Source organism: Mytilus californianus, unplaced genomic scaffold, assembly GCF_021869535.1.
Source record: "Mytilus californianus isolate M0D057914Y unplaced genomic scaffold, xbMytCali1.0.p SCAF_4, whole genome shotgun sequence".
Lineage (NCBI taxonomy): Eukaryota > Metazoa > Mollusca > Bivalvia > Mytilida > Mytilidae > Mytilus > Mytilus californianus.
Window position 1 is genome coordinate 49178435 of NW_026262690.1, and position 13047 is coordinate 49191481.

A 13047-nucleotide genomic window follows, 5' to 3' on the forward strand; every position below is an offset into this window, starting at 1 on the left:
AAGTGTTCTCTGTGTTTTGTTAATAACTGTTCTAAGTATCGAGCTGTTTTTCGAGGATATTCAGACAAAAATAAATTTAACTTTTCACTGTTATTCAAATTCAATACGGTTTCACTAAGTCCAGAGAATAATTGATTGCGTAGACCACTGTAAAATTGGCATTCAACCAGAAAGTGTAGTTCATTTTCAACGTGTCCGAATTCACACATTCTGCAAATTCGTTGGTATTCTGACTCACCAACAAAACGTCCTGTTTCCAATCTTAGTGGGAGAAAACCAAATCTAAATTGTGCCAGTACTGATCGATCTTTCAATACGTTTTAAATTGACTTTAATATACGATTCTGTTGAATATGTAGATTTAAAGGTTCTATATGTACGCAGTTTCGGAAAGTTAGATAAATTTGTGTGCCGTTTTGTTGCACATATATCCAATAGATTGTTTCTGACAATGTTAACATCACATTTTAGCATTTGGTGAAAGTTATCATCCATTCTAACTAAAGACATTATTGTTCTTACACTAGATGGCAAATTGTTTGTACATAGTTCGTTGTTTCATAGGAACACTTTTTTACAAAGTCTAGTATTGTCAATATCCATCATTCGGGTCCAGTACCTTACCATATTACACCAGAGACGTTCTTTTGAAGGTAACCATCCAACATCTTCGTTGATAGCTAGCTTTGGAGCAAACTTGTGAACTCCTAAAAAGTATCTAATGGCCTTGTTTTGAACAGTGTCGACACAGTTAAAGTCTTAATAACCCCACACCGAAGAACAGTAGTCGGGTATAGACACAATACAAGAACTGTACAGTTTTTCATAAGTCTTTATGCCAAATTCTTTTAAACTGTGTATCTTCGATATAATAGCTCCGAGTGCTCTTCCACCAGCGGTAGAAATATTTTCAGCGTTTGATGTATAGTCTTTTTTCTCACTGAAAATAACTCCAAGATATTAATATTTGTCTGTAATTTGCAAAATATTTCCTCCGATTCTGAACTGAAATTCACTCCGTTTTTACGAGAAGCTCTGAAATACACATTTTGACTTGTCTGTATTTATTAAGACTCTCCATTGTTTGCACCAATCATGTAATTTATCAATAAAATTGAGAATGGAAATGGGGAATGTGTCAAAGAGACAACAACCCGACGAAAGAGCAGAAAACAGCCGAAGGCCACAAATGGGTCTTCAACACAGCGAGAAAATCCTGCACCCGGAGGCGGGCTTCACCTGGCCCCTAAACAAAAATGTGTACTAGTTCAATGAAAATGGACGTCACAATAAACTCCAAACCATATAAATGAACTAAAATTAAAAAACATACAAGACTAACAAAGGCCAGAGGCTCCTGACTTGGGACAGGCGAAAAATGCGGCGGGGTTAAACATGTTTTGTGAGATCTCAACAGACATGCCAGCTCCAGACCTCAATTAAACTGATTGAAAGATTATGTCTTCATCATATGAAAATCAAGCACAATCCTCCCGTTTGCATATCACATTCATTCTCGGTCATCAAAACAATATCGTCCGCATATAAAAGTAAAGACAATTTTGATTCTCAAATTTCTATACCAAGCCCAAGTTCATTGATTTCATCTACAAGATAATCAATAAAAATAGAAAATAATGTCGGAGATAAATTATCACCCTGCTTTACACCAGAGTTACGTAAAAGCCAATCGGACATTTTATTGTTTAATTGAATACTTGCAGTTGTTTGCACATATAAACTTTTAAAAGAGTTGTATATTTTCCCACCAATATTGTTCAACAACAGTTTGTACAGCAATATATCACGATCTACGAAATCAAAAGCATTTTTTAGATCAACGAATGTAACAATAACAATTAGATTCTAACAACTAAGGACTTATAATCGGTTGTTATGAAACAGGAAATGATATGCCATATGAAATTATAATACTCGTAATAAACAAAAATTGTTCTACACATGTACAAATATGTCGAACTTTTGACGACTGTGACCCGAAAAGTAAAAAAAAAAGAGTTAAGAATTGGTTAAAAAAAAACGTTAGCTTAATTCTTATATCGTAGTTATAGATTGAAGTGAAATCTTGCAAAATACCTTTTCAATAGGTACTAACATATTTCAGTATAACGACAGAATTATCAACCACAACTACCAACTTTTGTTTTATTTTTTCAGGCCACAGCACTTTGTGGTTTTGTTTTATTGTTAGTAGTCGTCTCCGTTTTTTCTCAATCACTGAATCAACACAGAGGACGTAAGTATTCTTGTAAAACACGTAAAATTACAATGTAATAGTATTCATTCAAATAAAACAGTGTTTTTTATGATAAAAGAATTTACTTTAACCCTATTTATCTGCTTATTGAAATCACAGATCATGGATATGGACTTGTCATCGAAAACATGGAAATTCTCGTGTAAGAATTACTTCTAGAAAATTCAAAACGCAATTTATCAATATTATTCTGTTAAGATTTACAGTTTTTGTTTGATAAAGCAAAGAGTATTGTTTTATCAGTAAAAATAATTATGGAGAAAAAAACAATAACAAAATGGCAATAACAAATATCGAGTACAATAGATTCTAGAGGTCGAAATAAAAAAAAACAAAAATATAAATACTCTAAAGAGCACATGACGCTCACCTGCATCTATTTGAACCTTCAACAATGGCCGTTCAGTAACATTTTAGACTACAATGCAGTTCATTAATAAAATAAAACCACTGGCAGGTTTCATCCACCATTTTCTACATATTCCTGTACCAAGTCAGGAATATGCCAGTTGTTTTCCATTCGTTTGATGTGTTTGATCTTTTGATTTTGCCATTTGATAAAGGACTCTCCGTCTTGAATTTTCCTTGGAGTTCGGTATTTTTTGTTATTTTTCTTTTTTCTTGTTGATGTTGTTTCGCTGTTCACCTAAAATCAGTCAAAAATCGTAATTTACGGGGAATAATTTCTTGAAGAGTAATCCAATGGTTTAGGTCATGTCGTATTTGTGTAGATCTTGTATTGCTGATCGCTTTTACCTGTATCAGTTTCTAACTATCTAATTTAGTTTTTTGAGATAATAAGCGAAAACATGAAAAACAAGCAGTCATCACTTATTCTGATAATTTTGGTGGAAATAGAAAGTATGTAGTTTTTCACGATCTGAACATTTTTGCCCCATCGGAAATCTCTATATATATATATTGGTTTTATCAGATATAAGACAATTAGTGCAATTTACCGTTATGTTCTATTTTTAGTTATGGCGGCCATGTTTTTCACTGCCTAAAACACAAACTTTATACTAGATACCCTTAGTATCGTGCACCTCGAGTTTAGTTTTATTGAAGATGTTTTTGACAAATTTTACGACAACGGATGCTTAGTGATGGCAATTGCTTACTTGCCGTTACGGCCAGTGGAGCTAAAGAGGAAGAAAATAACAAGGACGTGCAAATGAAATTGGAAGTCATTTACATACAATGTTATATCACTCTCCGAACATAGAGAGTGAGAGTTTATTCGGCAGTAGTAATCAGTTGTGGAGAAAGGATAATTATAAAGTGCAATTGAGAACTATCAAATAAAAAAAAAGAATAAGAAATAGACTAAAATAAAATATAAAAAGATAAATTACTTTAAAACATGACAAACGCAAACGCGTCATATTTGCAACAACGGTATGTTGTAATCCCTTGAGAACTGGATAGTTTCAGCCAGTTTATTAAAAACGTAAATCTGTAAAGATTACACATATACTTAATGAAACAGAATTTCAGGAAAATAACAATTTTACTGCACCAGATGTTCATTTCAACAATAAGTGTCTTTTCAGTGATGCTCGAGGTAAACATATTTCAATATCCAAAACTTATTTAAAACGTTGAAAAGCTGATTATAAATTATAAATTTACATCTATCTACACGTTAGTTATGAACTATAATGACAAACAAATATTGCTGTCCAGATGAAAGAGGCAAAACTAAGAAATATCTTCAATTTGCAAAACAAATATCACCATGGAGATCAATCTATTCTTCAGTGTTTAACTAAAAATGTAAAGGAAACGTAATATCGAATGTTAACTTTATTCATTTTTTCCTGCTGTTAGCAGGAAAATAACAAGCAATTAAACATATTAGTATAATCATTTATAAACTAATCTATTTATTGTACAATTTCAGCATGGCAAGTTGTTTTTAAGATCCCAGCTGGTAAGCGACCAACAGGATACAACAGTATAATGGATTTCTGGAAATCGTCTGTAGCATACAATGATGGCAATGTTCATGCAATGAATGATTTCTCGTCTTCTAGTGAAATCTACAAATCCAGTATTTTGAATGATTGGGCCTTACAAAGTATATCGGCCGTAAGTTTTTATGTGTATATTTTTTTTCTGTTTAAGATACCATGTGAACTATTTTATTATAATGTATAGAGAATGAGTGATACGATTCGGTTGAAGGGTTAATATATTAATTATACTGCGCTAGCCTGCGACTGCTGTTTAAATTCTAAAAGGAATAGTTGTTCGCAATATTCATTGAATAAGCCATTTTATTGTTTACATATACAATGTTACTTACGTTATTGATATTGCACTCGTGCAATACAGTATTATGGTTTATTTCACGCAAACATTTTAATGGAATTGTTACGCCATTTTTAGATTAAATCGGTCGAGGTACAGGTTAACCTCAGTTAATGAAACAGTGATTGCGCACATAACTTCGTTCTGTATGATATTTTGCTCGGAATAATCAGAGATTGTCCTGATTATCTTCCTGTATCAGATCCAAATCATAGGCTAGGTATACATGGATACAGGACTAGGGGGTCTTCAAATTTACAAACAATATTATGCAGAACAAGTTATTACCAGATGTCATTTCTACCAGCCGTTGTAAACCTTTGGAATAATAGCCCAGACGACATTCGTTTAAATCAATCAGAATCTGGTTTTAAGACATATCTCTTTCAAAATATAAATAAATCCCCTTGTATTTTCACCTAGGCTGTAGAAGAGAACAGATATGTTTTGCAAGACTCAGACTCCAGAGTAGTGTTCTAAGGGACCATCTATTTAAAAAAAAATGATCGAAAACGAACTGTGTTTCTATGGTCACGAAGAAACTACATCTCATTACTTCCTCAAATGTCCAAAATATAATGAAATTCGAAGGGATAGTATCGGGACAGTCTTTTGTATTAACCTTAAAATTATCTTATATGGAGACAGCTTAAAGTCTGATGATGACAATAGGCAAATATTTCATAAAGTTTCTAAATATATAAATAAAACAAAACGTTTTGAAAGTTTTATTAGTTATATTTTTTGTTGTCAAATCTAGTGGATTGTTCGTAATCGACTATAATCGGACATGTATGGTGGTTCCAGTGACTGTCTATCAAAGAAACAAAAAATAATTGCTTCAATGTTTTTTATTTGTTTGTTTATTTTTTCTTTTTTGTATTCATTTAGATTTATTATATGTTACCTTAAACCGAATATACTGTTGGCACGTCATATTGTTTGTTGATTAGATTTATTTACTTTCGGGGGACGGATTCATAAAAGTTTTTCCAAATTTGTTTTCGAATCCCATATTTGAATTTTATGTAATCTTGTACGACTTCATTATTATAATTTTTCATTAATAAATACTGTTTAAACTAACCTGTTAAATGAAAAAGCGCAAATGTAATAACATAATGCGCGCAACCGTTAATGTAATAAATCCCCACAAGTAATGCGCCCGCCAGCCTATACTGCAACTTCCATTCAGTGACGTCATAGTTCCCCCAAAAAGTTCCCATGAAAAAAGACAACGAGGGAAAAATAAAGGAATATGACATATGAACAAAATCTTTCATTTTAATAAATTCATCCCCGTCTTAAAAAACAACCACCTGCAAAGAAAATCATTTTTTTTATATTAATCTTATAAATGTGTGGAACCATATTCTCTCATCCTTTACCAATTCACATAAACTGGCAATGGTATTTATCATAATTATGTCGTTTATCAATTCATTTAAAAACAAGAAGATGTAAAATTACAGCATACCCGGTTAAATGTAAAAAAACTAACTTGACTTCAACATTAACAACTTATAAAAAGTTGAAAAGTATTGGTAGAACGGATTTCAAGTAATTGTTTCGAAACAGCTGGTGCCCCAGTCGCCCGTTGAAATACCCAAAATTAACATATGTTATATGTATTTTTGGAAACCCCTCTTAAAAAGTGAATTTCAGATTGCGATTCTAGAAATTGTTAAGCAGTTATGCTATGAAAAGGTGTATGAATATTTTCCCCTTGAATTAGTTTTACGCAAATCCAAAAACTTGTTGAAACCAAGTTTAATTTGACTTAAATAATTTAGCAACACTTTACTCATAAGTTCGTGACCCCAAAAAATCAATGATCATTGCTAAACATAGATATTAAAGATATTAAAGATAATTTTGAAAATTTATATATAAAGTGTGAGGCTCAAACTCTTTATAATAAAATATTCATATCATCCGATCAATACCTTGTCAAATCCGTTTGGCTTACTCCTTGACCATCATATTTGGAGATTATTTAAAATGTGGGCAGATCTTTCGATGAATATATATATATATATGTATGACACACATCATTTACAGTATCATTTAAGATTTGTGACTGATTTTCATGTCAGCTGGACATGGAAATATTCTTAGCGCATGCGCGACTCGAATATTTCCAAGTTCCTTCCTTGTTAATTGGTTCAAATCCTAAATCATACTGAAAAATAACTAAGTCTTTGATTGCACATCCCTTTTTAACAGTTTAAAACGTTTAAAATAAGCCGATGAAATCCTTTTTCACTTCGAAATTTTCAGTGATTTATATATGTCTCTCATCCGGCGATAAAACTTGTGCTAAAGAAAGGCTTCTGTTTGGCTGTGTGGGATTTTAAATAAAAAGACACTTTCTGTTTGATTGTGGACCTCGTGTAAGAGGATTCTATTGGATAAGGGACTTTCCGTTTTGAATTTTCCTTGGAGTTCGTTATTTTTGTTATTTTTACTTTGGATCACCTCTTTGAAGGATGCCCTGTTCCAAGACACTATTTCTGCTCCATACGAACTACCTTCGTTTTTCAGTGGCATTTTATATTTTCAACCCTTTATCCTGGTCCGACCACTTCGGAGACTCTATAACATATTATTTTTTTCTCGGACCGAATATGAATGATATATTCGCCTTTAAACGTTAGGTAAACAAGATTCAATCAATCGTATTATATATCAAACTTTAGAAAGTATAAATTATAATGCAAACAAACAAACATGTCTTTCGGAACAAATCGTTGTTACTACTTATTTAAAAAAAAAACAAAAAAAAAAAACAACAGGTCAACTTTGGTATTTTCTGCAATTTGCAAACTTTGAAATTAACAAATAAAAAAAAATGTTGAAGATAAAATCAAGTTTTTAAAGTTCATGTTTTTTTTTCTAAACTGTCTTGGTATATATTACACTCTAATTTGATACCATGTAATTATCTCTGTCAGTAACTAGGCATAGTAAGCATCAAAGATTTACAAAAGATAAACATGTTTTATGGTTTAGGTTAGATTATCAGCTTATAAAAACAACCAAGAACAGGGCTTCGTCGTATTTGATGCAATGGGAAAAGGAAAGAACGACTGGATGGATTGCGGAAACATTCTAGATTCATCTTGGACAGATATAACATCAAAAGGAAAAAACTTTTGTGCATTCGAGTAAGTCCTTTCATTTTGACATATACTCTTAACGGATAGACAATTTCAGCTATAGGATAACTTTTGGACTTTGCAAACGTTAGTTATAGTATAGTATTAAATGCTAAGAACAACTGAAAACACACGGAGAATTCAACACATATTTTTGTTATAACAAGTAGGAGATATTTTTGTTGTCAAAATTTGGGCCTCAGCATTACTAAATTCATTAAAATAATCGCTATTTGAAAAATAATGTTTAATAAGTAAGCTTCAAAAGCCGTTAAAAATTATTAGGAATATTAAAAAGTGTCAAGAATCAATTCACCACCCGCAAATTTCGCTGAGAATAGTAATTCAGAATTATGTCTTTAGGAGGAACGCGTGGTATCTTTGAATTTTCGGGATTTTCAGGGATGCTATCCTTTTTAAATTTTCAATGACGGAATGCAGTATTTTATATCATAAATATATATAGAATAACCACAGGTGTTACTCATAAGGAGGCTCAAAAAAAAGAAAGGGATTTTTGTCTACTTTTATCGACGTTATCGGTTAGATCCAGTCATTCGAAATACTGAAATGCTCTAGTATACACGCAACGAAAAACCGCCAATGTTCTTGTGCTGTAAAGTTTCCAAAACTAAATATTGATGACATGATTTCATGGCACGATTTCATGGCCGAATTCCGCAAAAAAAAAAAAATCCATATTAAGATGGCAATATAATAAATTGAAAGCAAATACTTTGTATTTTCATGTAAATATTTTCATGGACCATAACTGGACTTCTGGCTCCTGGCTGAATGTGACTCGATTAAGAATGTTTGTGATCAGTCAACCTTCTCCTAGCCTTAGACAGTAGTGTACCGCACAACAGTAGAACTTAAGTCATTATTTCTTGTTTTATTGCTCTAAACCTTTTCTTTTCTGATTCTTCATCCATTTTTGAAAATCTCGGTTTTAAACACCACAGCCAAAAGTATACAAAAGTTTGATTTCATAACGTTTGTTTATCCAAAAGAGTTGACAGAAAGATAATCAATAAAAAAAAATTCAGAATCCTTGTTTTGTAACAGTTTTTAATCGTCTTACAAATTTATGGCTCCTTTTTTGAAGAATATACGTTATTATTTGCAGATAATTTAACTTATTCAAAGTTCAAGTGCTTATAATAGGTATTCCAACTAAATTTTAAAAGTTTATAAAAGGAATAGCAAAATAGTGTTAATAAATAGCATTCTGCATCAAAAAATACATTACGACTATTTAAGATCTATCATTCTGTTCCTCCACATATATTTCTAATTTTTCATTGTTGGTTCATTTCTGTTGGGTACCTGTAACAAAGAGAACAACAACCATATATGTAAAACACATACAGTTTGTTTTTACCAATACGAATATCACTTGAAACGACTAAAACTGATGATTATGGAAAATCAAACAATTTTAGAATTTCATCGCCTCAACCCACATCAACATATTACAAAACTTATATAATACTGTTAGAATATGATACAACATTTACCCTGAACAGTGCTTCTTTTTGCGAGCTGCATAGGAAATCCCTCAAAAGTTACCAAACACACGAAATTCGGTCAAAAAATTTGGATACAATTTTCTGTTGGGATGCCTACCAATACCTTGATTTGATTAATTATAGGAAACATTTTGTACCACTTCAATCGATATCAAGTATTCTTTGACAAAACTTGAATGTTATGAGAACATTACTTGATGCATGATTCAAATTTATAAAATGTATCGAGCTATTTCAATCTGTGTTTAAACTAAACTAGTTTATTCATACCACATCTTCTTATTTATATAGTCATTTACATCACTTTTCGTGTACGAGTAAAACGTAACTTTTTGATATTCAATTTAGAAACATGTTTTTTTTTCACATTTTGAGGTATTGGGAAAGCAACGTTATTTCTCTTTTGTTTCACAGTTTTAATATGTAAATTACATTTCATGTTTCAGACCCAATTCAGGTAATACTTATAAGCGGCAGGTATTCATCAATGAATATTACAATGGCTGCAGTGACGATGTAGGATGGTTCATATTGAAAGATTATGACGCTACACAGGGCTGTTCAAGTTGGGATGTTACTACAGATACGCCATATTGTTACTTCTCTGGAGATTCAACAAATATCAACTGGGAAAGTGGTATGCTATTGGAAACCTTTGTATCTCATAAGGTAGAAAATCAAGATTGACCACACCGAACCTGTTTTTCCTTTAACAAACAGGACTATATAAAAAGGAAAATGATTTGAAAAGCAATGACGAATTTAAATCATCCCTTATTTTTTATGTTATTCCTTATAGACCAACGTTTAGAAATGCTTGTTATGCACACATTATATTCCTATCCTTTACAAATTTGTAATTTGTGAGAACTAACATAGTTTAATTTTTGTCAAGTCTGTAGAATGAATAAAGGCTTCAATTTATGATCGAAAATAGCAAATATGTGATGCAGGATTTATACCCTCTGTCAGGACTGCTTGAAAAACATAACGCTAGGAATTACGCAAACTTAATTTATTGATTTCTGTCAGTTAAAATAACAGTTGTCCATTAACATCATATTGCTTCAGGAACTTTTTGATCATTTATAAGAAAAATAATTAAGCTATACCTTATTACTAAAATTTATATTTTGATTTTTTCTTAGAAAACGTTGCGTTTGTTTTGACTTATTTTTATTGTCGTTTTTATTTTAAGGTAATCGACAGAAAGCTGACTCGTTTGTAGTATCTGTCCTTGGTAAGTATTAAGGTCAAAATCAAGAACTGTATGTACACCCAATACCTTTTGAACTTCATCAGATCGTGTTTTGTTAATGTTTGATTTAATTGTTTGGTTTGTTTTTTACTTTTTAAAAGTCCATTTTATTATAATTATATTCTAGAAAAGTTTACTTATAAAAATACAGATAAATGTAATTTGTTAACATTTTCTGAACTTGTATTCTAGCATGGGATATGGTTTTCAAAGGAGCAGAAGGTGTATTGCCAACTCAAGGATCTCTTGTAAACCTGTGGACGGGTTCAGACTTAGTAAATGACGGCAATGTTGCAGCGCAGTCTCTCACATGGGCTCCAGGATTGGTGTACAAATCTCGGGTTGTAGAGAATTGGGAAAGCTATCCTGGATTCTTTATTGAAAGTGTATGTTATTTTGTTTCGTTGTATTTTAAATTTTGTCATAGTATTGATAAAACTAGAAGCGTGGTATACAGAAATAAGATAGCAACTAAACAATGATAGAAAAAGATACTATACAACTTTTGATTGTATTATTTTGATTGATTATATACTTAACTTAGAATAGTATAAATAATTATCTCGAAAAACAGACTGGAAGCGTGCTTAGGGAGCTACCATTTGATTTTTATGGGGGAGGGGGCTAGGATGAAATTTGAAAAAAAGGCAGGACAGGAGTTTTGGTGGTCATGGTCCAAACCGTTTGATAATTAGGGGAAAAAAACTAGGATTTTCTGGTTTCTGGACAATAACTTGAGTATAAGTCTATTTATTGCTATTTTTAATTGTGCCACAAGGTGTTATACCATAAAATAAAGTTTGGGATTGATTTTAGGGGTTATGACCGTAACAGTTTAGTTAAAAGGGGCCAAAAATAATTATTTTGTATTACTTTGTATGCATTGCTTATTTCTTTAGCAATTTCAATTGGGTTTAATTCAAAGTCTTGAATTCTTGGGGTTCGTTAATATGCTGAATCTTATTGGGTATTTATTATTTAGATTTCGTTTCAGTTTCTGTATTGATCCATATTAAGGTTCAAAGGGTCCAAAATTTGTTTGATTTCTTCAAAAATTGAATTATTGGTGTTCTTTGATATGCTGAATCTAACCATGTATTTAGATTTTTAAATTTGGGGCCTGTTTTCAAATTGGTCCACATTAAGGTCCAAAACTTTGTTTGATTTAAAAAAAATATGAATGGTTGGGGTTCTTTGATATGCTATATCTAAGCGTGTATTTAGATTTTTGATTTTGGGCACAGTATTCAAGTTGGTCCAAATTGGGGTCCAAAATTGAACTTTGTTTGAGTTCATCAAAAATTGAATTATAGGTGCTATTTGATATTCCCAATCCAACAGTGTTTTAGATTTTTATACGACCGCAAAATTTTTTGCGCTCCTATTATGTTATGGCGTTGTCGGCGTACGAAGACATTTTGGTTTGCAGACAATAACTTGAGTATAATTGTATGGATCTCTATGAAATTTTAGCACAAGGTTCCATATCACAAAAGGAAGGTTGGGATTGATTTTTTGGGGTATTGTTATAGCCGTTTTGTAATTAGGGGCCACAAACAAGCATTTTTACTGGTTCATAGAAAAAAAATTGGTTCGCAGACAATAACTTGAGTATAAATGTATGGACTTGTATGAAATTTTAGCACAAGGTTCCATACCACAATAGGAGGGTTGGGATTAATTTTGGGGGTTATTGTTGTAGCTGTTTTGCAATTAAAGGGCCAAGTAGGGGACAACACAATTATTTTTCTGGTTCGCAGACTTTAACTTGAGTAAAAGTGTATGGATCTCTATGAAATTTTAGCAAAATGTTCCATACCACTATAGGAAGGTTGGGATTTATTTTGGGGGTTATTGTCATTGCTATTTAGTAATGAGGGCCAACAAAAACAATTATTTTTTCTGGTTCATAGATAATAACTTGAGTATAAGTGTATGAATCTCTATGAAATTTTACCACAAGGTTCCATACTTCAAAAGGAAGGTTGGGATTGATTTTGAGGGTCATTGCCCAAACTGTGTAGGAATTAGGGGAAAACACTAGGATTTTCTGGTTTCTGGACAATAACTTGAGTATAAGTCTATGGATTGCTATTTTATAGTGCCACAAGATGTTATACCTTAAAAGGAAGGTTGGGATTGATTGTGGGGGATATGGCCCTAACAGTTTAGTTAAAAGGGGCCAAAAACAATACTTTTGTAATACTTTGTATAAATTGCTTATTTCTTGACCAATTTCAATGGAGTTTAATTCAAAGTCTTGAATTCTTGGAGTTCTTTAATATGCCGAATCTAACTGGGTATTTAGAATTTGGATTTTGGGCCCTGTTTATGAATTGATCCATATTAAGGTCCAAAATATTATGCTAAACTTTGTTTGATTTCATCAAAAATTGAATTATTGGTGTTTTTTCATGTGCTTTAGATTTTTTATTATGGGCCCGTTTTTTAAACAGGTCCACATTAGTGTCCCGAATATCCAAAATTAAACTTAGTTTTGATTTTAAC

The 13047-nt window shown here is 31.8% G+C and overlaps 1 protein-coding gene across 1 annotated transcript in view; it reads left to right on the top strand.

Moving 5' to 3' along the window:
- Positions 1 to 3087: 3087 nt before the first annotated feature.
- Positions 3088 to 13047, top strand: part of LOC127736949 (uncharacterized) — a 31952-nt gene continuing 21992 nt past the window's right edge. The window contains exons 1-6 of the mRNA XM_052247512.1: positions 3088 to 3139; positions 4182 to 4369; positions 7604 to 7758; positions 9728 to 9918; positions 10480 to 10521; positions 10732 to 10925. Of these exons, the coding sequence (XP_052103472.1) occupies positions 3088 to 3139; positions 4182 to 4369; positions 7604 to 7758; positions 9728 to 9918; positions 10480 to 10521; positions 10732 to 10925 (822 nt within the window). The remainder of the gene's footprint in view (positions 3140 to 4181; positions 4370 to 7603; positions 7759 to 9727; positions 9919 to 10479; positions 10522 to 10731; positions 10926 to 13047) is intronic.